The sequence below is a fragment of the Atta cephalotes genome, assembly GCF_000143395.1.
Source record: "Atta cephalotes unplaced genomic scaffold scaffold00011, whole genome shotgun sequence".
NCBI classification, from domain to species: domain Eukaryota; kingdom Metazoa; phylum Arthropoda; class Insecta; order Hymenoptera; family Formicidae; genus Atta; species Atta cephalotes.
The window spans coordinates 5364691-5391993 of record NW_012130075.1 but is presented as its reverse complement, the minus strand read 5'-3'; the positions used below and the strand labels follow the sequence as shown (position 1 = coordinate 5391993).

Here is a 27303-nt window from a genome sequence, read left to right as displayed (position 1 = left end):
CTCTCTCTCTCTCTCTACTCTCTCTCTCTCTCTCTCTCTCTCTCTCTCTCTCTCTCTCTCTCTCTCTCTCTCTCTCTCTCTCTCTCTCTCTCTCTCTCTCTCTCTCTCTCTCTCTCTCTCGTTTCCTACCGTCTTATCAGCCGTCTCATCGAATCGTCACCTCTTCGTTTCTCTTTCAATATCTCTCCTATCTCTCTCTCCAGCACAAGCACTCGCATCTCTTCAGCTCCACATATTCTGCGTTTGCATTTCACCTCTTCCTCCCAATATTTCCCCCCTCCCCCTCTCATCTTTCCTAACTTAAACCCTGCTATCCCTTTTCTTTCCTGCTATCACTTTTCTTTCCTTTTCTCTCCCTTAAGTATTGGCCCATTCTAATCAGCCTGTAGCATTCATTCTCGATTTTCTCATCTTTGCCTCTCTCTTCTGTTTCTGTATGTCTTCTCTCCACTATCTCATTACTTTCTGCTTTTCTTTCTTCCACTATCTTTCCACTGGTTCCTGCTATATGAAGCACTGCTATATGAAGCATTATACTTTCTATTCATCTCGAATAACTTTCCAATTTTCTCCGAATCTCCCTTTTCCTCACATCCCTCTCTTTGTCACTATTGCCTTCCTCACTGCTTCTCTTATATGCTCTTTCTATTGTCCAATCTTCTATAGTGTTTACCCTAAATATTTAATTTATCTCTTTACTTTCTCTACGACCTCTTTCTTCCATTCCCACTTTATCCTCATTTCCCTGCCTCCTCCCTTTCTAAGTCTTATCATTTTATTCTTCTCCTTCCTACAATCATCTTTACCTTCTCCCTGTCCATATATTTTTCTAATCTTCTCTAATCATCTCCATCTCAATCTCCTCTCTTGCTAACAATACCAGGTCACCTGTATATATCAGTGTCCAAACTTTCTCTCCATCTTTCTGTTTTAGCCTTTCTCCATTACCATTTCTATATCGGCTATGACCAAATTGAACAAGAGCAGGTTCAGTGGGCATCCTTACTTCACACTTTTCCAAATCTCAAAATCTTCACCCTTCTTCTCACTCTTATGCTGCATTTTGTTTCTTTAGAGAACGTTCCATTTAATTACGTTTCATTTAGCCACTATCCCAATTAACCACGTTGCAATTGATTACGTTACAAATGACCACATTACAATTGACCACGCGTTACAAATAACCATGTTGCATTTGAACACATATTGCAACAGGCCATGTTGTTATTGACCACGTTGCAATTGGACACGATGCGATTGCACATATGTTACAAATGACCATGTTGCGATCGATCACGTCGCAATTGGTAACATTGACCATGTTACATTTGACTATGTTACATTTGACCATGTGTTGCGATTAATCACGTTGCAATGGCCACGTAGCAAATAATAAAGTTACAAATGACCATCCGTTAGAAATGGCCATGTTGTATTTTGCCATAATTTCGCTGTAATTGGCCACATTGCGATTCCTCGTGTCAGGTGCTACAAGTAAAGTCGCATTGCAATCGTTTATTCTTACTCGACCGAGACTCAATTCGAGTGTAGCTCTTTTGAATATTTTTGTAAAGTCGCAGATTTCGGCTGAGCCTTATGTTTTCAATTACTATAGTTTATCTCATGGTGGATACAAAATGAAATATTGCCCATAATGGCGACAGCAATTATAATGGAAACATCAATACAATTTTTGTCTTTATGCACATATCTGGGCATAATAGCGATAGAATACGGAAACAATCAATCACATCTTGTCCCAAATTTACGTTCTTACTGCGCAACCAGCGGAATGCTACACCTTGTATATTTCCATGGTTTGACTCATATATCCAAATATCCTCTTTATTCATCTTGGCGCACGATCTTTGCTGCGGGCGTAGGCGTGCAGTTTTTGAAGGGACAACGACATTTTTGAAACAATTGCCTCATCTTTATGTTACCGGCCAAGGCAAAATCATGCATTGCATTATTGGCCAATTCACTTTGTACATGGAGCCGTGGACGAACTAACGAAACAAAGGAAGTCGAGTGCTGGAGTTAAGAGCGTAACGAGTAGGAAATACGATATTGTAGACAAAATAAAGTATTGGATATGAGAAGGGCGAAATCGTCCGCAATGCGCATATGCGTGTGTGCATGCGTGCGTGCGTGCGTGCGTGCATGTGTGTGTGTGTGTGTGTGTGTGTGTGTGTGTGTGTGTGTGTGTATGGTTTCCCTCCCTTTTCCTCATGTAAAATAAAATCTAATTTTTATAAATTAAATTCCATTTTGCATACGAAGTTTGAAAGTTGTGTAGGACTGCACTTTACGTGATAGTTATACATCCATGAACAATTTTAGCTTTACAAATTTCCGTACATATCAAGAGTATAGACGTATATACAATAAAGAACAGTTTCTTTATCGTACATACATCTATTTAGTGAATATTTTTTTATAATGTATTAAAATTTTGGATCCTTTATTGCGTGCCTTCAAGAATCACGCTATCAATATGGTCTATCTTTGTTTTATATGTAATAAACAACAAGAAAAGAGTTTTTATAATAAAGGTAACATATGGTCAATATAATATTAATCAGTAATATTGAATCAGCAATACTTACAGTATTCATCAATATTCTTAGCAGTTTTACAATCTTCCATGGTCAATATCTTATGATAGATAATTTTACTCTATATTTTAGAATAAAGTACACAGCATTAGTTATTAGAATAATAGTTGGACTTCTGTTTCCGGTGTGATAGAGTAAAGTGGATGATATAAATAGTGATTTGTGAATAGGCAGAGCAAAAGATGAAGATGGAGAGAAATAGAGGTGTAAGTGTAAGGTAAGAAAGGAAGAAAAGAGAAGGGCGAGAGAGCGTGGAGAGAAGTGCAGGAAAAGGATTGTGAACGGAGAAGGAGATAGAGAAGAAAGAGATTGAGATTAAGGGAAGTATTAGGTATCGACCACGTGGCGCGCGGGGAGATGGAACGAAGCTCAGGAGTGAATGATGGGGGAAAGTATATTCGGGAGAGAATAGAGAGGGACGACGATCGGTTCGAAAGAGATATGGATAAGTTGAGTCTGTTCGAAAAAAGATAGCGCAGAAGGAAGGACAAAGAGAAAGAGAGAGGGAGGAGGGAGAGAAGCGGGAAGGAAAGAAGGGAGGAGAGAGGCGGGAAGGAGAGAGGACGGGAAGGAGAGAGGGGGAGAGAGAGGGAGGGAGGGAGGAGAAAATAGTAGAGGTGAAGGGGAAGGAGAAAATAGTAGAGGAGATTTTTAGAAAGAGTAAGAAGACGATAAGATCACCAGTCAAAATGAGACAGGAAGGAAGGATGAGAGATATGTTCAAGGAGATGAGGAAGAAAATTAGAAAAGAATTAACGGCAATTAAGAAAGAAATAAGAGAGATAGCAGAGGGGCAAAGGAGATGATGAGAAAAAAAGTGGACAGGATAAGAAAGGAGTTGAAGAAGAAGAAGGAAGGATGGAAGAAGGAAAAGAAGGAAATGATGGAAAAGATAAAGATATTAGAAAGGGAATTAGATAAAGTGAAAAGTAGGAAAAGGTAGGGAAAGAAGAGTGGAAAGGGGAGGGAGTGAAAAAAAGAGACGGGGATGAGATAAGAAGTGACGAAAGGAATGAAAGATGGATGGAAAGATAAGAAGATTGGAGAAAAGAAATGAATGGAAGGAGAGGAAGGAAAGGAAAAGAAATATTATTATATAAAAAGGTTAAATGTAGAAGAAGGGGAAATAGAAGAGAAGATAAAAAAAATAATGGGAAGAATAAAAGTGGGGGAGGGAAAATAGAGAAAATAAGAAAGATAGAGGCGAGTAAACAAGAGAGGGGATGATGTTAAGAAGTTTAGAAGAGAAGGGAAATATAATAAAGAATGGAAGCTGAAGAGAAGAGATGTCTGGATTGAGGAAGATTTGACTTAGCCAAATTTGCACTCGCAAACTGGCGCAACTTCATCGAGCGTTCACAGCTAATTTTTTCTCGACTCGATAGGGTTCCATTCTTTACAATGAGGATTCGTCTAACCTTAAAAGAAACGCGACAAAAAGTGTCTTTACGCGGCCATTTCTGGAGGCGACGTAAGATTTCGAAAATGATAGTTGGGCTCGAGTGAGCCATTCTTTATCGAAATTAATTAGGATATTCTCCACACAATATTCTGCCAAACTGAGAACATCGACGACTCTCGTAATCGGCAGCTCAGCCTCGCAAAGGTAGAGATAGCGGTAGAGATAGCGGTTCGCGAACGAGGATAAAGGATCGCGTGGAGAAACGCATGGGCGACGGCAATAAATCACAATTATAGAGAAGTATATGAGAAGTATATAACAAATATATTTTATTAATCTCCGACTCTCGTACTCGTTGACAAAGTCAACAACAGTATGCGAAATGCGTTATTTTAGTCTCGCACATGTCTCGATGCGCTCTACGCAGTATGTATTAACTCTCGACGGCTCACGCCACATAAGAACACTTCGCAAATCGCACGAATATTAGCTCGACGCTCTGATAGTTGAGATAGGAGACGGTTACGGTATCCTCACAAACACGGCGTGACCTCGTGCTCATTCACAGGGTTTCGAGCCTTTTTACAAAATATCAGAAATAGATAAATACCACGCAAACATCATGATATAAAGTTCTGATACAATTGATATGAGACAAGACTTAATGGAAATGACTAGGCTATGACAGACGCGGAAAATAACTCTTCTTATAACGAGTCGTCACGGGAGGCGATATATTCAGATATAAACGAAAACCTGACGCGCGACAATTCCGTGTGTGTCTTACATACAAAATCCGACAACGATAATTATGCGCGCCTCCCAGACATGAAAATTGGCGACCTTACAATTGTGAGACGATCGTCTCATTCCGGTAATCCTCCTGTCAGATCTTAAGCTTGTTATCTGACTTTTTTTCGGTCCTGCGTCCTTCCTCCGTGCTACTCGCTCGCCACAGCATAAGTGCCGAACGCTGATTCCTCTCGGAAGGAATCATCAATGATCGCTATCTCCACAAGGGGGCCTTATCGCGTCTAATTGGTGCAAAGCCCTGCAGGCTCCGCGAGCCGTGTCATTCACGCATCCTGCGTCCTAGCGCGCGGAATTCGACTGGGTCGCGTTTCCTTCGGCTCCCTCGGAGACTCTCCCGGATTTCGATTTTGCGGGAGACTCGCTCTGTATCGGCATCCTTGTAATTGGTGTCTCCGTTTCCAACCCTGCCGATCTTTCAAGAGAGGGCTCCGCAAGCTCTATCATGACTTGGAATGAGAGGGAGATGAGGTAGATGATGAGACAGGTGATTGTGAAGGAGGAGAGAAGAGCAAGGATGAGACAGAGGGGATTGAAAGAGAATAGTAGAAATGAGATGAAGAGAGGGAAGAATTAAGGGATGATAGGGGAAGAAAAGGGGGAGGGAGAGAAAAGATTAAAGTTGGAGAAAAGAACAAAGAAGAAGAGAAAGCAAGGAAGAAGAGACAGGGATAAGAGGGAGAGGGATAGAAAAGGGAATAAAAATAGAGAGGAGAAAAAAGGGAAGGAGGATAAAGAGGAGTGCAGAGAAGGGGAGAGATAAGAGAGAGAGAAAGAAGGAAATAAGGAACAGAGAATTGAAAAAAAAAGAGGGAAGAGTGAAGGAAATGGGGAAAAAAGGAGAGAGAGAGAAAAAAGAGTGAAGATAGCTTTGGGAATGTAGCAGTAATGAATAATAGAGAGCTTTTGAGCAAGTTTGAAAAGATAAGATCCCATAGTGTTGATGGAAACATGAGTGGAGGAGAAAGGATGGAATTATGTAAGAAAATGATTATCAGATGGATATATATGGAGGATGCAGGCCGTAAAAAAGAGAAACAAAAATGGAAGAGCAATGGGAGGTGATAGGTATTAGAAGAGAGTTATGATAGGGTATGAGAGGGAGAAAGAGAAGAAAGAAGTGGAGAGGATGATAATGGGAAGAATAAAAGTAGGCAGAAATAGGGTAAAAATGAGAGTGTATGTTAACAAGGATATGAAAAGAAAATTGGAGGATCTAGCAGAATGAATGGAGGAAAAAGAAGACGGGGTAAAAAGTAAAAACAGTGATAGGAGAGGGGGGGGGAATTTTAATGATCTCTCCCCGAGAACTAGGAGAGAGGGAGGAAGAATAAAGGAAAAGAATAAAGGAGAAAAGGAAGAAAAAAGCAAGTGAATAGAAAGAAAAAGGATGGAAGTAAGTTGGTAGAATTTATAAGAGAGAAGAGATGATCAATTTTAAATAGGAATGTAATAGGAGTAAAATAATAATATTCGTATTACGTAGTAATATTAGTATTACGTAGTAAATTACGTAGTTAATAATATTAGTATTACGTAGTAAAACAATAAATTCGGATCATCATCCACTGGTAGTTTCACTAAAGAGAGGTAAGAAAGAGGAAGAAGAGGATATGGAAGGAAAGAAAAAGGAGCATATAAGGGAGTATGGGATGATGGAGGTAGAGAAGTATTTAAACAGATGTTAGAGAGAATAGAGTGAAGGAAAGGGAACGTGCATGAGAGTCTGAAAGAAGTGAAAAGGAGAATAAGAAAGGTATTGGAAAGAGGAAAAGAAAGAAAGAGGAGAGGATAATGGGATATAGAATGTAGGAAAAAGAAGTCAGAAGTGAGAAGAGCATTAAGGAAGTGGAGAAAAGATAAGGGGGGAAGAGAGGAATATAGGAAAGAAAAAAGAGAATATAAAGAGTTATATGAAGCCAAAAAAAAGAGGAGAAGATGGAAAAGAGAAGAAAGCAAAAAATGAGATATAAAAAACAAGTATTTAAAATAGTAAATAGAGAAAGGAAGAAGTGAAAAGGGATAAATAAGAGGATAGAGATTAGAGAATGGGAGAATTATTTCAAAGAGTTATTATGGGGGGGGAGGTGAAAGGAAGAATGGAAAGGGGAAAAGAAAAAAGGAGGAAGCGGAAGATGAAAAAGGAGCTGAGTAGGGAGGAAGAAAAAAGATGATTAAGAAATTAAAAGACAGAAAGGCAATAGGAGTGAACAGGATTCCGAACAAGGTATGGAAGTATGGGGGGAGGGTATAGAAGAATAAGTCTGGAGGATATGTAAGTATGGAGAGGTGGGGGTGACCAGAGGAATGGAAAGAGGGAGTAATGTAGTAGTGCCAGTAATGAAAAAAGGACAGGAAGGGACTACAGGAATGCTATCACTGTATATGGCGGTGTTGGCGGAAAAATTGAGGGAGGATGTGAAAGGGAAAGGGTTTCCATCGAATCAAGCGGGCCTCAGATAAGGGATGGGAACATTAGATAATATATATGTATTGAATTTTTTAATAAATAGGCAAGTAAAGAAAAAAGGACGAAAACTAATAGCATTATTTGTAAATTTGAAAGCGGCATTTGATTCGGTGGGGAATATTGGTAGAGGCATTGAGACAGAGGGGAGTAAGGGAGGGTTGATAGAAAAAGGAAGAAATGTGGGAAACAAAGAGTAGAGTGAGAGTAGGGAGGGAATTAGGAAAAAGTTATTTAACAGCGAGGGAGATAAAGTAGGAATTCAATCCATTGAATCTCTTATTGTTTAATATACTGATGACAGACCTGGAGGAAAAATGGGAAAAATTAAATGAGGAGAGGGGGGAGTAAAGCTAAGAGACAAGAAAGTATATGGTTTGGCTTATGCAGATGATATAGTTTTACTGGCGAAGGATGAAAGGGGCATGAAAAGTATGATAGAGAGGTTAGAGGAGTATATTGAAAGGAAGGGATCGGAGAAATAGAGAAAAAATTAAAATAATGAGATTCAGGAAGGAAGGGGATAAGAGCAATAAGATGGACTGGAGATGAAAGGGTAAGGTGATAGAAGAGGTAAAGAATATCTTTCAAATATCTGGGATATACGTTGCAAAGAAATGAAAGGCAGGAGGAGCATGTAAAAGAAAGGCGGTAATGGGACAGGTGCAGGATTGGGAAAAAGAGATTCGGCAATAATTAAAAGAGAAGGCTATAGTACGAACTCGAGTCAAGTTTTTTCGAGTAAGTTTTTAGAAAATCTGTCAAAGGGCACTCGTAGTGTCATATCACATTACTTTTTGACAAGTAGCATCTCTCAGCTGATTACTGTCAAATTTTGAGCGGAATTCATTGCGTGGTTTCATTTCTGTAAACGATTAAAGCGAATAACCTTTGTATTTTTTGCAAAATGAAAAAAAAACAAGTTTCATGCAGTGATCAAACATCTACATATGAAAAGTTTAACGCCGAAAGAAATCAAAGCCGAGTTGGATAGTATTCATCTGCACCAGCGTTTGCGATTGTATACAATTGAGTGAATGAATATAAACGTGGTCGTACATCCACATGTAATATGCATCTCGTTCGGGACGTCCAATTGAGGCTGCTATGCCAGAAATAATCGATAAAGTCCACGATATTGTTTTGACTGATCGACGAGTGAAAGTGCGCGAGCTTATTAAGGCCACAGGTACATCACATGACAGTAATTCCAATTTTGCACGAACAATTAGATATGAAAAAGCTATCGCCAAGTTGGATGCCGCGTTTGCTCACTGTGACCCGTAAGCGCGACCCTGTGACGATTTCAAAACAATGTTTGGACATGTTTCAACAAAAACGTAATCCAGATGAATTTCTGCGTCGATTCATTACGATGGACGAAACATATTCATTACTTCACAGATCCATTACTTCACATCCGAGACGAAGGAAAGGTCAAAATGGACTTCACGGAGTGAACTAGCTCCGAAGAAGACGAAGACCGTAAAGTCGGCTGGAAAGGAATAGCCACAGTTTTTTGGGATGCACGCGGTATATAATTCAATATATAATTCATATCGATTACCTTCCGTCGAAGCAAACGATCAATGGCAATTATTACGTAGCCTCATTGGACCGTTCAACAACATTTTAAAGAAAAAACGTTCCCATTTGGCGAAAAAGAAAGTGCTCTTCCATCAAGACAATGCACGGGTTCATACGTGCCCGGCACTGGTCAAATTCAACAAATTCCGCTATGAATTTCTTCCATCCAGTATATTCGCCAGATATAGTCCTCTGCGATTATTTCCAAATCTGAAGAAATGGTTCGGAGGAAAGAGATTCACCAGAGAACAGTTCATCGCCGAAACAAAAGCTTATTTTGAAAGATTAGACAAATCATATTATTCGAATGGCTGGAGAATTCTTGGATTAAGTATATCGAGCTAAAAAGAGACTATGCTGACAAATAAAAAGAAATCTATAAAAAAAATATTTTTACTACGTTTTTTTAAAAATTGACTTGCCTTCATATTTGATGCGTTGGGCTATGGTAAGTTATGGGGTGAAAATCTGGGGCTAAAAAAAGAGGGAAGGGGTAGAGAAGTTGCAGGATAAAGGTATATTAAGATAGGTGTTAGGAGTGAAAGATGCCAAGCTGCATGATAAGGAAGGAAATATTAAGGGAAAAAGTAAGAGAAAGAGTGGAAAAAAGAGCTTAGATTCGAGGAGAGATTGAAGAGGGGAGAGGGTAGTTTTTTGGCGCAGTTATGTTTGGAAGAGATAAGGGATGTAAAGAATGGGAGAAAGTTAAAAGATTGGGAGAAAGAAAAGGGACAATATTTCGAGGACAGGACGCTGGAAAGCTGGCAAAGCTGGAGATGGAAAAGGTTCGAAAAGCTGGAAGAAAGAGAAATGCGGAAGGAGGAAATATGAGAAAAAAAGAAAGCGAAATGTAATATATGTATGGATAAAGGGGGAGGGGGGATTCCGGCATATTTAAGGAAAGGAAAGAGAAGAGATATAGGAGGATAGTTAGGTTTAGATTAAGGAATGAGATGAAGGAAGAGAGATATTGGAAAGGAAAGAAAGAAGAGGAAAGAAAGTGTAGGCTATATGAGAGTGGAATCATGGAAGCATATATAAAAAGAGTGTAGGCGTTGGAATGTAGGGAATGATAGGAGCTGACAAGAAGTTGTAAATTTTGGAGAAAGAAGGGAAGAGTGAGGGATGGATGAGAGAGATGGAGGAAAAAGGGAAGAAAGTAGAGGAAAGAAAGAGAGTTAAGGAATGAAGGGAGAAAAGGTGAGAAATGGAAAAGAGAGAGAGAGAAGAGAGAGAAAAAGGAAAAAAGTAAGAGAGGAAGGAAAAGGCGAGGAGGATTAATGAGTTGTAGTTTTTGAGAATAGAAGAGTGATATAGAGATATTACATCGGAAGAAAGAGATACGGTAAAGTAGATTAAGATAGGATAAGAAAACTTTGTGATATTGTTATTGTTGTATATATTGGGTTGTTCAAAAAATCATTGCGTTTTTTTCATTTGATTTTTAGGTGTGTTTATTTAATATATGTAATGAACATTATAATCAATGATATATTGGCCATTTTGTTCGATGACCTGCCATCTCCCGGGCAACTTCATAATATCACGTTCATAAAACATCCTTCTCTGCGAGAAACTTGTCTAGGTGCTGTTTGATGAGATCTTCAGAAGCAAAAGTTTTACTATTCAAGGAGTTTTTGCAAGGAGCGAAAGAGATGGAAGTCTGATGATGCAAGATCTGGACTATACGATGGATGTGGTAACACATCCCAACAATATTGCAACAATTTTTGCCGAATGACCAAACTTGTATGTGGTCTCGCATTGTCGTGGTGAAACATCATACCCTTACGATTGATTAGCTCGGGACGTTTCTATGTGATGGCATCACTTAATTTCTGCAGCTGCTCACAGTAGATATCGGAATTAATCGTTTTGTTCTTTGGAAGTAGTTCATAGAAGACTGATCCCTTCCAATCCCACCACATTGACAGCACCTTCTTTTGATGAATCTTCTTGTCTTTCCGGTGCTTCATCTTGCCTACTCCAACTTCTTTTTCGGCTGATATTATTGTAAACAATCCATTTTTCGCCGCCCGTGATCATACGCTTTAAGAATCGTACGGATCGTTTTCTTCGCGTTTGATGAATTGATCGCAGACGCTCATGCGATTCGTCAGATGAATTTCTTTCAACTCATGCGGTACCCAAACATCGAGCTTCTTTACGAAGCCTAGCGATTTCAAATGACCATGAACACTTCCAACGGACACTTTTAGAGCGGTAGCAAGCTCCCAAACCGTTGAATGCTTATTTGCTTGCACTAATGCTTTCATTTCATCGTCGTCAATCTTGGAAGGCCTACTGAAGCGATGAGCGTCTTTGACTAAAAAATCACCATCACGGAATCGGGCGAACCAGTTCTGACACTGGCCTTTTTTTGATGACATTTCTGCCATAAACTCGACGCAACTTTTCCCTTGTTTCAGTTGCTTTCTTCCCTTTTTTGAAGTAATAAAACAGAATATGGCGAATATGCTCTTCAAAATTCTCCATGTTTGAACCACAATTGCAAGCACAAAACTCGACCGAATCGCGTCAACTTTTTTTTGATTTTTAGATTGAGTGTAACGCATAAAATGCGCGTAAACATTTGACATTCATGTCACGCTCGCATACAAATAAACGTGGACAACGCCATCTATTGGAAAAAACGTAATGACTTTTTGAACAATATTTGTAACTTCAAGGGAATGCAATAAAGATCTAGCTAACTATTGTAACTAACTTTATTAGAATAATAGTATGTGCCTCTTTGTCTTTATGCACTTTCTTATTATTAAATTCACTTAAATTTATGCAAATTCTCTTAAATTTACATCACACAAATTCACAATTGTTCTTCTCACAATCCATTCAATCAATCCTTTTTACTTTTTCAGTAACACGTAAATACTCTCAGAGACCGTTTTTCTGCAGAAACTATAACCAATTGTTAGTCCATTTACTTATAAGGTCTATGATTTAAGTTGTTGACTATTTAAGAAATCTTTTACAGTTATAAACTGATGGCTTTTGCACACTGGACATGGAAACGCTTGCTGCATCACATTTTGCCGCACGGCAAGAGTTCAGTGTACAGGAGCCAATAGTATGTCTGATATAAAGATCATGATATAAAGTCTGATATAAAGACCATATGATATAAAGACAAGGGCTTGTCCGATGGTAGAGCATTGCGCAGACATAAGCATATGTTATGACATACGTCACGCTCGAATAGATTCGATTGTTTGCGAAATGAAACGTATCAAAGAAATATGATCGCCAATACATGTGCAGTACATGCCGAATAAATACAAAGTTCGAGTGATTTTATGTTCAAAATGCATTGTGCAGTTAAAGGATGCGGAAATTACCATCATAAGACAAAAAAATGAGTCGAATTGAAAGGAATTGGAAAATTTTTTGAATTAAAAAGCATATGATATAAAAAATATTAATATAAATAAAAATAATAATATAAATAATAAATAAATATTAAAAAAATATAAATAAATATTAAAAGCATATATTATATAAAGCATATATTTGAATTTCGTGCTTAATAATGACGTACGTTTGTGAAAAATTCTTATTGACTATAGGGGCATGTGCACGAGTCTTTATCTTTATATCATGGTCTAAACTGGAATTCTAAGAATGGAGGCAGTTCTCAGTTCTCATGTAGAAAAAGATCCATTTTGGCCCTGATACGTTCTCTCTCGTTTCGCGCATGCGAACGAAGTCTGCCTCTGAGAGAAAGGATTGAAAGAGAAAATGAGAAAATGTAATAGTACTGTAATGGATAGTATTCATCAGTCCGTTTTTATCTTAAGTTTTAAGATGCTAATATGAATCCAATTGGTTCATGACTACTTACGCCTATAGGCGATCTTAAATATAAGATCCGACTATGAACCAGCCTTATAGGTCTGTATTTTTATTTTTGCACTGTCTGAAGTGCACATGGCGCAATAAGTTGAAGTGAAACAAATGTACCTATATACAACCTTAATCAAAAAATTCCCGAAATTATCACCAGGTGATGCTCTGAGTCAGCTGATTTGAGTTCTATTTTTTTGGTTAGGTTGCTACATCTATCATTGACATTTCCACCAAATTTTATCACCATAACTTGACATTTGTAAAAGTTACGCCGTCTTGAGTACATCTACCTCTGCACGTATTTTCGATTTTTTACAATTATAAAAATGAAGTTGAATTTGCAACAACGAGTTTATATTAAATTTTGCGTTAAAAATGGATTCAATGGTGTGAAAATCTTGGAAATATTGGGAAACTGTTTCGGCAATGATACTCTAAAGAAAACAGCTGTTTATGAGTGGCATGAACGCTTCAAAAGTAGTCATGAGTTCGTCGAGGATGACGAGCGCAGTGGCAGGCCGTCGACATCGAAAACCGATGAAAACATCAATAAAGTGAGAGAAATGTTCAATGACCGCAAATTAACTATCAGAGAGCTGGCAGAGGACTTAAACATTGGATCCATTCAGAACAGTGTAGTTAATGGTTTGAGTTTACATCGTGTTGATGCAAAGTTGGTCCCGAAGGAACTGAATTTCATGCAAAAAAGGGACCGCGTTGTCATCCAAAGACATGATTTCCAAGGCTGAATCCGACCCAACATTCATCAAACGCATCATTACTGGAGACGAGACGTGGGTTGATGAGTACGACACGCAATCCAGACATCAAGCGAGTGAATGGAAAGCTTCAAATGAGCCAAGACCAAAAAAAACCACATCATTTTCAGTCGAAAAAGAAAGCGATGCTCACGGTTTTCATGGATTACAACGATATTGTACATCACGAATTTTTGCCAGAAGATCAGACAGTTAATAAGAAGTATTATTTGGGCGTTACGAGACGTTTGCGTGAAGCAGTTCGCCAAAGAAGAAAGGATTTGTGAACAAACAACTCGTGGATTTTGCATCATGATAACGCACAGTGCCATCATTATCCGTGAATTTTTGACCAAGAACGAAACGAATACTATCCAACAGCCATCGAATTCACCTGATATGGCTCCCTGCGATTTTTTTCTGTTCGATCGAGTCAAAAAACCATTACGGGGAACGCGTTTTAACAGCCGAAAGGAGGTAATGGAAAAATCGAAGATGGCTCTGATGGCTATACCGACAATAGAGTTCCAGAAATGTTTCGAGAGCTGGATCAAGCACTGGCATAAGTGCGTTGCAGTTGGTGGGGAGTACTTTTAAGGGGACAATATCACTTTTGATGAATAAAACTTGTATTTTGAATTTTCTGAATGAATTCCGGGAACTTTTTGATTAAGGTATGTTTTGCTCTAACCTATTGCACCGTATGCTAGTTCATACAGTACAGGAATAAGACCTTAAGGTTTTCCTTTTCACGTCAAGTGCAGCTCCATATAGATTTTCAAGTTTGTATACAAAGCGAGATTTACACTACTCAACAAAATTAAAGAATCACTTATTCCACCCTATAAAAATAGACATACAATACTTCAAGATAGTGTAACTTCGACAAAAATTATCGTATCGAGGTGATTAAAAAAGTATTTTAAAGCTTAAAATCTCTCCTTTTCAGATTGGTACTTAAAAAAAATCTTAATGATATTTTATGAAGTATTTTAAGAAGTACATAAACATAAATGAAGACACATCAGATCTTAACAATTTTTACGAAATTCCACGCAAATTAAAAATTGTACACAAATGCAATTTCCATCATTCGGAAGAGTGAATCTTTAATTTCTCTTTTTATGAAGGTTCGTACGTTTTTTTTTTTATCGAATTATTCAACATTGAAACAGGAAGAACTCTTTTTGCTTCAATGTTGAATAACTCAAAAAAAAATTGTACAGAGATTAATAAAAAGCAAATTGAAGGTAAAAATTCACTCATTCGATTGCTGTAAATGACATTTAGTGTGAATTTTACTTCATGCTATAGACTTTTGTAAAATTTGTACAAAATTTTCACATTTGACCGGTATTCATTTATATCCGTATAGCTTCATAAAGAATCAGTCAGATTGAAATATCAATTACCGATTTCGAAAATAGAGAGTTTAAGCTTTAAAATATCTTTTTAAACATCTCGTTTTAAACATCTCTTTTTTAAATCTTTCAAAATGGTCACGAAGCGATATTCAAAAAAGCATTTTAAAGTCATAACAAATTTTTATAATTAAGTTAGTTCAATTAATAAAGGAATGTGAAGCCAATGAGAGCCGACACAGATGTAGGTGTATAATAAAAAATAATATATATGTCAATCACTAATTACAGACGGTTCGACTATAAGATTATATTATCTTCAATGTAACAATACTTATCAAAATTGATGCGTTGTAACAACAATAAGACAAATAGACAAAACAATAAGACAAATGCTATCAGTTCAATCATCGTTAGGCTATTGTCCAAAATTAGGAACTTCATTATCATCTATTGTACTTAGCTGGATATTCAAACAAGAATTCAGTATAATTTAAATTGTATTATGCGTGCGTGCGTGCGTGCGTGCGTGCGTGTGTGTGTGTGTGTGTGTGTGTGTGTGTGCACAGTTAAAAATTGAGTATTACTATCTCTATGACAAATCACTTCTTGACAGCGTATTTGCATGTTGATAAATGGCCGGATTAAATTCTGTGAAATTTCATGCTAGATTCGTTGCAAAATATCACTCAATTCTTGTAAATTTTGAGAATACAAATTATAGATTCGAAAGATTTCTCAATCGGCGGTCAAGAAAGTCCCAGATTTGCTTGATTGAATTTAGATCTAGATTTAATGGTGGATCGCCGAATAGTGTTAAACTTACTAACTTAATTACAAAAATTTGTTATGGCTTTAAAAATGCTTTTTCGAATATTGCTTCGCGACTATTTTGAGAGGTTTAAAAAAGAGATGTATAAAACGAGATGTTTAAAAAAGCATTTTAAAGCTTAAACTCTACTTTCTCTACTTTCGAAATCGGTAATTGATATTTCAATCTGACTGATCCTTTATGCTATACGTACACATATGGGTATCCATAAAATGTGAAAATTTTGTACAAATTTTACAAAAGCGTAAAATCAAATTCACACAAAAATGTTATTTACAGCAATCGAAAGAGTGAATCTTTACCTTCAATTTACTTTTTTATTGAACTCTTTCGAGTTATTCAATATTGAAACAAAAAAAAGTCATTTTTGATTCAATGTTGAATAACGCGGTGAAAAAGAAAATCGAAGTTTCATAAAAAGAGAAATTAAAGATAAAGATTCACTCTTTCGAATGATATAAATCGCATTTGTGTACAATTTTTAATTCGCGCTGTAGAACTTTGCAAATTTCGTAAAAATTTTTAAGATTTGCGTCTTCATTTATGTTTATGTAACTTTACAAAATATCATTAAGACCGATTCTTTAAGTACCGATTTAAAAAGTAGAAGTTTCAATCTTTAAAATGCTGTTTTAAACATTTCAATATTGATTTTTGACGAAGTTACATTATTTTTAAAAATAAATTATAACAATAAATTAACTTTGGTTTTACATGGAAGGGGAAGGAGCGGGAACCTTACGCACTTACATGTAATAATAACTATCAAATTCTTTTACATCCATTCTGTTTATTTACAACTTCTGAAAATTCAGTTTTTCGTCTTGTATGTCAAATGTAATTTTAAGCGGACGTAAACTTTAAGCTACAAGCACAATGAAAAGCACATGCAATGAAAACAGAAAACATAACAAATTTTAATATATCGGAAACTATATATACTAAAATGAATGTTTCTTGATAGATTGAAATCCTTATTTTCTGTTCATATTGTCTGTATTTTCCTTAAAAATTTTTCTCATATTTTTTATACAAATTGGAACATTTTCCAGAAATACTCGGAAAGTTTATATCTTCTCTTAGAATTTTTCATACAAGTGAATTCTGAAATTCTGAATTCAAATTTTTTATCCCATAATTTTTAAAAAAATGTTTTCAAATTTTTTAGATTTTATAACATTTTATCAGAAATTATACTTACATAAAATCTTAGAAATCTTACGATATTTTATAATTAACATATATGAAAAATCTTGAGAAAAATTTTCACCAGGATTTCCAGAAAGAATCTGGTTTTTTATTGTGTTTCCACATTTAGTCATCGTTAATCATGCATGGACTGTGAACATTAATGTAAAAAGGTGGTAACTTCTCAATTTATGAAAATTTTTCTCATAATTTTTATATAAATTGGAACATTTTCCAAAAATACTCAGAAATATTCTGATTATGAATTGTGAGAGATAGAATCAATTATATGTGTATGTTTTATTTCGAATTACGAAAAACCCTAGACCCTCCATAGTTGAGAGTGGGTTGGGATCAATCGTCGCTTATTTCACTTTGACAAATAAGAGTTGTGTGTAGACAAATTAGTGCTGATGTTTTCGCTGCCTTACCTCAATAAAATAAGAGTGCTTCTTCATTACAATCGAAATTTCGAAAAATGGAATTTCAGAAAAATAATACGACTAATAACCTAATAATAACTAATACCTAGTTCAGATTAGAGCATCAAAAATAGCAGAGCAGCAAAGCGATATTTTTTATGTGCCAATGTAAATATCGCCTCGCTAAAGAGTTGGGCATAATCATAAGTGTAAGTAAAATTGAATCATAAGTGTAATTAATTACAATTGTAATTATTTTAATTATAATTACAATGTAGTTACAATTACGCTTCAATTATACTGTAATTGCAATTAAAGTAATTTTTGGTTGCAATGATACTGTAATTACAATTAAAATAATTGCAATTAAAATAATTGCAATTAAAGTAAATGTCGATTCACAATTTTGTTAAGCAAAATTATAAGTTAAATATAGAGTTGTACGTAGATTATACAATTTAAATTGACACGCAATTTATATTTAATAATTTAATAAAAATAATCCAAGGGCTATTAAAAGATAATGCAATTGATACATAAAAATAATGCACTTGTATTTACATCATTAAAAATCACAATTACTCATAATTATAATTATTTATAGAATTGGCAAATAATGTATTATTTGTAAGTTGTAACGCTATTACTTTGTTAATCGTTAGCTTGTTATAATAACGATGATAATGGCACTGTGAATTTTTTATAATAACATCAAAGTTAGAGAAGTCAAACGTTGCTTATAACAGGTTGAAAGACATTCGTTACTAAAAAAAGTAATTAATGTTACTTTTTACTCGTTATTTTTATTCGTCACTTATTACGAATTATTAGGTATACAACTTTGCTTCCGCCGTTTTTTTTCCGAAATTCGAGGTTTTATTGTAAAAAAACTGGTTATACATTTATGATTCAAAGTATTGTCTATCACTGGCCACTACTTTCTCCCATCTTTCGGGTAGCGTACGAATCCCGCGTCGAAAAAACTGGTCATCTTTTGAGGCTATCCATGAATCGATCCAATTTTTTACTTTTTCATAAGACCGGAAGTGCTGGTCAGCCAGGCCGTGTGCCATTGATCGAAACAAGTGATAGTCAGAGGGAGCAACGTCTGGAGAATACGGCGGATGGGGTAGGACTTCTCATTTCAACGTTTCCAAGTATGTCTTGACCACTTTCGCAACATGGGGTCGAGCATTGTCATGCTGCAAAATCACTTTATCGTGTCTCTCGTTGTATTGCGGCCGTTTGTCTTTCAATGCTCGGCTCAAACGCATCAATTACGTTCGATACCGATCGCCTGTGATTATTTAGTCGGTTTTAACAGTTCATGATACACTAGCCGAGCTGATCTCACCAAATACAGAGCATGATCTTGGACGTCAAAATCACCGTTCTTGAAGCGTTGAAACTATTCACGACACGTTCTTTCACTAATAGCGGCCTCATAAGTATTTGAGAGCATTCGATGAGCCTCAGCCGCAGATTTCTTCATATTGAAGCAAAAAATTAAAACCTCCCGCAAATGACGTGAATTTGGCTCATAAACTGACATTTTCAATCGAGAATAACTTTATGATGCAGACACAAATCGACTAATGTTTCTATGGGGTTATGTTGACAGATGCTCAAGTTTATTGTATGACGTCTATGATCTATTTATTTCGACCATCACTTACCGCTAAAGCTATCTATAGAAAAACGGCGGAAGCAAAGTTGTACACCTAATAAATTAAATTGACAATCAAATTTTCGATATTCAATCCGATATCATAATAAGTTGATGTGTTGAAAAACTTTAAATAAATTTATTTCGAAAAATATTATCTCGGCCGGAACTTGAACCCGGATCTCTTGTATTCCGTATGAGTTTCTGAGCTTTTAGACAGTAAAAACTGGATCTTTCGAGTAGAATCTTTATTATTGTATAGAAGTCTGTTAACGAACAATTGCTACGCTAACTTACGATGGAATGTCTTTAGACTCCTTGCAACTAATTTATAAACTGATTCGATAGATAATAAAAAAAGAAGTTTGAAGATATGAAAATTGTTTGTTTTAGATTTAACACTCTGTATCTTCTAAATAAATTGATCAAATTTAAAAAATCAAATGTAAGAATGGGAATTGAAAGACCTTCCTAATGACATATCATTTGATTCCCATTCCCATTTGAACTTTTTAGATTTCCACCCTTGCTTAGGGGTTGAAGTTGAGGATAAGAATTATACGTCAAAAAATGTCCCCTTCTCAATAGAAGTCGACATGTTTTTGCGTTTTTTCGAAAAATCATTTTTGTAGGAGTTATACAGTCTGTTTCGTTGGGCCACCCTGTATATTATATACTTACTGTGAATTATTTGGCATTGAAAGAGCTTGGATCGACAGGCTTAAACTTAGTATTTAATTTCATATCGATCATAATAAAAATCATTTATTATTGTTTATACACGCTGCCTGCAAGAAGCATTATTATTTCATATACTAATTACTGCGAAGAATATTACTAAGGCCTCGATGGTCTAATGGCTTAGAACGTTCATATGAAATACAAGAGATCCGGATTCAAGTCTCGACCAAGGTAATATTTTTCGCAATAAATTTATTTAAAGTTTTTCAGCATATTAACATTCTTATATGATATCGGATTGAAGATCAAAAATTATTATAATTAAAATTTGCTTGTCAATTTAATTTAATTTGTGATATTATTCCAGTAATTTAATTACGTTTGTAAGTCCGGAAAAATTTTGGCACATAGCTTGAATAATTACAACATATGCATGTACAGAGTGTTACCTATTAAACCGCGCCTGCCCATGAAAGTTTGCCGCACAACCCGTCGTACTATCTAGTATGTGTCTGCAACATTCTATATATATATACAGTACACATATTACAATTACACATATTACAGTACAATGCTCTGTGAATTATTTAAGTATTGAAAGATCTAGTTTCGACCGTTATAGACTTGCATATGATTATACTTAATATTTTCTTTTTATATAACCCTGCAATTCTCTTCCTCAGTTTATCGCTCATTCCTCGTTTCACCATCACACCTCTTCTCTCTCAACATTATCGAATGCCGCTTTCAGATCCACAAAATATGCTATCCCTTTTCTTCCTTTTTTTTCGTCTCTTTGCTTATCATCACGTGATTCATCACTTATATATTTTCTATTGTGCCTCTCCTTTCTTTAAATCTTCTCTTTACTTAATCTTCTGGTTGTATCCTCTTCTGTTCCATCTTCTTTCTTATTCTTTTTGCTAATATATCTTATGCTAATATATCAACATCAGGGTTCTTCTGCAGTCCTCAGCTCTCTCCTCATCCTCCTTTCTTTGTTATGGGAATTATTATTCCTTCTTTCATCCTTCTGATATTCTTCTTTCTTCTCATATTTTCTTATATTCTCCATATCACTTTCTTCATCTTTTTTCCCCCGTACATCCACATTTCTTTCATTAGTCCATCTTTTTTTATTACTATTATTTTTTTTCTTCAATTCTCTTGTTGTATACTTAGAGCGATATTTATAATCAGTTCTTATTTTAAGATCCTTAAGTAATATCTTAAGATGTTAACGCAATTCTTTGATTGATTCATGATATCTTAAGACTAATACTTAAGATGATCTAAATATAAGATCCAAGTATGAATACTGGCCTTCAATCTCTTATATCTTCAGATTCTCCCCTTCCAACTCTTTTTTCTCTTCCTCTTCTTTTGTCGTTTGTCTTTCTTTTTTCTTCCATCCCACAATCTTATGAAATGTTTTCTCCATTCTTCTGTCTTAATTCCTTTCTTCATCCCAACCGTCTTCTTCTTTTTCTATTTATTACTCTCCAAACATCCGCATTTTTGTTTTCCTTGCCTCTTCCAACAATCTTTTTCTGCCTTCCTCCTTTTTCCTATTACATAATTCTTTATATTATACCTCTTCTTTCCTTATATGTGTTCCATCCTCCTCTTCTCCCTTCTTTTCCTTTTCCTCAATTTCTACTTCCTTTGCTCTTCTTTTCTCTATATTCCTCATCGCTCCACCATGATCTGTCTCATAACGTCTCTCCTTTTCTTTTCAAATTATCTTCTCTTTTATTATTCTTTTTAATACTTCATATATTCCTCTCCTTCTTTTTCTTATCTCCTTTAGTTTTTCCTCCTTTCCTCCTCCGAGTTCATTATTTTTCTCGTTCATTACTTTTCTTCTGTTTCCTTTTTCTCTCTTTTTTTGCCTTTCTTTCGCCATTTGCTGTCCATTCTGATGATCTGATCTTCTCCTCTATCTCCAATCTTCTGACTTCTCTCCATTCTTCTTTATTCATCACATAATCACCTATTCCTCTCCTCTACATATATTTTAATCTAAAGATTTTAATCTAAAGACTTACGACGCTTTTACGGAATAAGAGATCCGAGTTTGACTTTCGGCCGAGGTAATATTTTTCGCAATAAATTTATTGACAGTTTTTCAGCAAATTAATATGTTTTTAATATGATGTCTGATTGAACATGATGCTATTACAGTAGTTCGATTGCGTTTATAAGTCCGGAAAATCAATTCGGCGTGCAATTCGACTATAAATATGATACATATACAAGTAATATATAAATATAGTATATACAGATTGAATTATTTAAGCATTAAATATTTAGGTCAAATTTCATTCATCATTACTTTTTTATTGTTGAATTTTCAAATATATGGTCCAGTAAAATTCTTATTATCTATATATTTTAATTCTCCTTCCTCGTTTCTTGGCTTCGCTCCGTTCATTATTCCCTATCCTTTTTCTTTCATCACCTTTTTCTGCAAACTTCTTTTTTCTTCTGCATCCTTCACTTTTTTGTTCTTTGATCTTCTTTTCCTCCTACTAACTTTCTTCTTTTCCCTTTCCTCGCTAAAATCTCCGCCTATTAAAATGTATTCCTCATTTCTTTCTTCTATCTCCAATTTCTCCATTGGCTTTTTTATTTTCTTCTTTTTATCTCCCTTTACATAGATCATGATGATCCTCCATTTTTTTCCTTCCAGTTTTATTGTCCTCTGTACCGACACCATCATTTTTTCTTTCTCCCTCCGCTTCTCCTCAATTTCCTCAATCTCCTTTTTAATTTCCTCACTATTCCTCCAATTGCTTTTTTTTTATTTCTCCTTCTTGCCGATTGATGTCTTCAATTATATTTTTTTCAATAATCTCCTTTTCAATAATCTTCCATGTCTCTAAGCCTATTATATTCCATCTTATTAACTCTTCATAGAATTCTTCATATCTTCTTGACAATCCCATTAAATTCCAGAATACATCCTTCCCTTCGTCTCTTCTTCCTTCCTTTTCCCGTGTTCTCTTTTCTTTCCTCGTTTTTTTCCCCTCTTACCATGCTTTCTCTTTTCCCTCATTTTTCTTCCCCTTCCTGCTCTCACTAACTCTATCCTTCTCATTTACAGTTTTCAGCGTCCTATCTACCTTATCCCATCTTCACCATTTTCCCTCCATCTGTATATGCCCATATGTTACTCTCGTATTCTTTACATCTCTTTTCTCTATTATTCTTCTTAAATGGAATTGCATTTCTTTCTTTTCATGTTCTGGCATCTTCTGTTTTCTCCTTTCTATCTTTTAATATTATCTTCTATCTTTTAATATCTTTTTCTTCATTATCTCTTTCTTCTCCTCCTTGCTACTCAATATGACTACTATCATTTTTCTCTTATTATCCTACTTCCTCCCTACCTCTAGAATTTCCTTTTCATCAAATCCTACATCTCTTTTTTTAAATACATTTACTTAGAAGGTAATTCTTCTCCTCCAGTGCCTTGATAACTAGCCCGCGCCAATACTTGTGTTGTCTCCGAGTGAATCGAAATATGAAGGGCGCGTCTAAAACGGGTTGCAACTCAATTGTTTGATTTTGACAGATTTAATGATTGAGACGTTACTTTCGCTTGGACATGCTCTGATCGTTCCGGTATTTTTCTGCAATTTATGGACGCTTTGCTTGTATAAGTTGTTCAATAAGTGCTCTCGTTCTCTCCTTTTTAATTAATATTATAAAATTATTATTAATATCCTTTTATTCGCACGATTCGAGAGTGCGTGTTCATTTGGACTGGCGATTTGGTTACACAAAGCGAATAATGCTTAGCGAATATAATACTATGTTCTTTTTCCTCTTTTTTCTCTTCAGCTCCATTTTCCTTGCTATCTGCTTCAATCTTTCCTTTTCTGTACCACTCTCTTTCTTTCTTTTCTCTCCCCCTCCTTTTTTGTTCCTTCTCCTTTTTCTCCTTCTCCTTTGTTCACATTTGCTCTTCTATCCGCTTCTCTAGTTCGTCTACTTTTCTTCTTTTTTCTTTTTTCCCTCCATTTTTTTCCCTTCTTCTCTAGTTCTTTCCTCATTTTTCCCTTCACAATTGGACTTTCAGTCCAATTGTTTCTTTCGTTTTTCTCCCCTAATCTTTTAACTCTTTCATTTCTTTCCTAATCTCCCTTGTTAAACCCGTCATTTCCTGCTCCTCCCCCTTCCTCAATGATCTTTCTATCTTTCTACTTTTCTCAAATGCCCATTTTCCTTCTTCTTTCTCTCTTCCTTTTTTACAGCTCGTCTATTATCCTTGTACTTTTCTTTCTTTTCCCATCTTCTCTTTCCTTATCCTTTTCTCTTTTATTATCTTCCTTTTACTATTCTTTCTTCTCTGCTGTTTTCGATTTCGCACCGTTCAATTTTTCTCTTCCACTTCTTCTTTTTACTTTTCCCTTTGTCTGCTTCTTTCTGCTGAACACTTTCTGTTAGATCTGCTTGAGTCTACTTTCTATATTTCATTTACATCACATCTTCCTGCTGCCAACCGTCCTTCCGAGCGAGTTTCTTCTTTATGCATGCTAACTCCGTGTCTTCATAGAGATTCTCAAGTAAGAAATACGCGACTGAAGCCGCGACGGGATTAATTGATAGCGATGTTGCAAGAATACGATGGAACCAATGGTGCAACCGTATTTTATTTTCACTCACACACACAAGCAAAGACGCGACAAACAGAAATTTAGTTAAGTATGTATATATATTAGGTGTACAACTTTGCTTCCGTCGTTTTTTTTCCGAAATTCGAGGCTTTATTGTAAAAAACTGGTTATACATTTATGATTCGTATTGTCCATCGCTGGCCACTTTCTTCCATCTTTCGGGTAGCGTACGAATCCCGCGTCGAAAAAACTGGTCATCTTTTGAGGCTATCTACGAATCGATCCAATTTTTTACTTCTTCATAAGACCGAAAGTGCTGGTCAACCAGGCCGTGTGCCATTGATCGAAACAAGTGATAGTCAGAGGGAGCAACGTCTGGAGAATACGGCGAGTGGGGTAGAACTTCCCATTTCAACGTTTCCAAGTATGTCTTGACCACTTTCGCAACATGAGGTCGAGCATTGTCATGCTGCAAAATCACTTTATCGTATCTCTCGTTGTATTGCGGCCGTTTGTCTTTCAATACTCGGCTCAAACGCATCAATTGCGTTCGATACGGATCGCCTGTGATTGTTTCAGTCGGTTTTAACAGTTCATAATACACTACGCCGAGCTGGTCCCACCAAATACAGAGCATGACCTTGGACGTCAAAATCACTTGAAGCATTGAAACCACTCATGACACGTTTTTTCACTAATAGCAGCCTCACCATAAATATTTGAGAGCATTCGATGAGCCTCAGCCGCAGATTTCTTCATATTGAAGCAAAAAATTAAAACCTCCCGCAAATGACGAGAATTTGGCTCGTAAATTGACATTTTCAATCGAGAATAACTTTATGATGCAGACACAAATCGACTAATGTTTCTATGGGGTTATGTTGACAGATGTCCAAGTTTATTATATGACGTCTATGATCTATTTATTTCGACCACTTACCGCTAAAGCCATCTATAAGAAAACGGCGGAAGCAAAGTTGTACACCTAATATATATATATATATATATTAATATATTCACTTCGCTAGATGTATGTAAATATAAATACAACTAGAATCTATAGGTAATTCACTCGTGGAATATTCACAACTCATTGAGCTCTTTTTTCGATCTTTTGGGAAATATTTCATAAAAAAAATCCCTGAATTTCTACAATTTGACATGCAATAGCCGTATTATTATTTTCAAGATATCACTTTTATTTATTTATTATGCGTTATAAAGTCATGTACATTATAAGTTAGGGGAATACGTTACAATATTTTCACATTAATTTTATAATATTATTTATTGGCATAATTTTATAATATTAGTTTTTGGCATAACATTTTATAATGAATCATTATTATCTAAACTTAATAATTTGTACTTACAAACATACAAACACATGACAAATCATGGAGGTCGTCATGTTCTTGCAAATGCTCGAAGTTCGCATATCTCTTATGTTACTTAGTGTCTGACTGTGTCCTTACTGAAAAGTACTCAGAGATTAGAAAGGAGATCTTCGGCGGCAGGCCTGCCAGAAGCGTTCTGTGTGGGAACATTATTTAAGTGTCTCTTCGTCGATCGAAGCGCACCTTCCTTTCTAGTCTCTGGATACTTTTCAGTAAGGACACAGTCAGACACTAAGTAACACACTCGTAATTGTTGTCACACAGTGAATTGTTTCATCCTTGTTTAGGCAAACAACAAGGATATAATGATTCTCTGTGTTACACTGTATCTGACTGTGTCCTTATTGGAAAACAACTTCTATTTTTACTCCCCGCTATTCTCTATGCGCTTTGATTCTAACTCTTCTTTTCTTTCCAGGATTCTTTCTCTACTTTCTCTGTTTGCTCTTGCACTCCAAAGAAACTCTTTCTTCAAAGAAACTCTCCTTGCCTCTCACTATTCTTGCGCGCTTTTTTCACATTTTTTTATCGTCGAATTATCTCTTTTTCAGCTTTTTTTTCTCATTAGTAGTATCGCTTAACTTCTCACTCATACATCCGTATCGGAAATTCCATTTCTTTTCTTCTATTTCTCTCCCGTTTTTTGCCCAGCATTTTCTTTTCCATTCTAGAATATTCTAATACTTAACATAACATTTGTATGATTCGTAGACCGAAATACAACGTGCGGGAGGAACGAACGGGATACACAGTCCTGATGTGGCTCTTAATCAAAAAATTTACGGATAGAGATGTCGGTAGTTACAAATGCGTTTCAACAAATAGCCTAGGAAAAGCAGACGGCACTTTGAGATTGTATGGTGAGTTAACCTGTCAGTTATAACGCCTGTTATACGCCTTTTATATACTTTAAGGTTTTTAAATTTACGTGATGTCCATTTTCAGAAATTAAAATTGGTTTCGAAAGAGGATCTCGAGTGAAGGATCACGTATCCATTATCGGTGGTAAGTATAAATAGCAGATTCATTATTCATAAGCATTATCAATCCTATTGTTTGTTTCGGTAAGGTTCAGCGCCCGATTGATTCCCAGTGCAATCGCGACCGCTATCGATTATGCATTTTTTTTTTCAGTGAAAAGGTATAATTTTCTTCTAGGTTTAGCTGAAGCTGCTCAAAGTTCCGGTGCCAGTAGCGGCGTCGGCGATTTCTACGGAAGTAGCAGCTTGTCGCACATCCTATCGATGTCTTTTTTCATACCGATACTGTGGCCACGGTGAAGAAGACATCCACTGCTGGTCACCGCTAAGCTACTTAGTGCCGGATGACTTTGTGCCAAAGAAAGACAAGAATGTAGAGAATGCGCATGCGAAAGATAATGATATGATAGATATGATAGAAGATATATGAAAGCAAAAGTATGCTCAAAACAGAAAGAAAAGAGAGAAAGGAAGAGAATAGGAGAGGGGGGAAGGGAGAGAGAGAGAGAGAGAGAGAGAGAGAGAGAGAGAGAGAGAGAGAGAGAGAGAGAGAAGTAATAAAGTAACGTAGTAGTTACTACGTATACTACCTAACTTAACTTCCTTACCTTTACCTTTCCTTACCTACTACGTAAGTACGTACGT

The 27303-nt window shown here is 35.9% G+C and overlaps 1 protein-coding gene across 1 annotated transcript in view; it reads left to right on the top strand.

Moving 5' to 3' along the window:
• LOC105617153 (lachesin-like) overlaps window positions 1-26958 on the top strand; it is an 86475-nt gene extending 59517 nt beyond the window's left edge. Inside the window, exons 6-8 of the mRNA XM_012198723.1 lie at window positions 26390-26538; window positions 26624-26683; window positions 26837-26958. Coding sequence (XP_012054113.1) covers window positions 26390-26538; window positions 26624-26683; window positions 26837-26958 — 331 coding nt within the window. The remainder of the gene's footprint in view (window positions 1-26389; window positions 26539-26623; window positions 26684-26836) is intronic.
• Window positions 26959-27303: the final 345 nt, after the last annotated feature.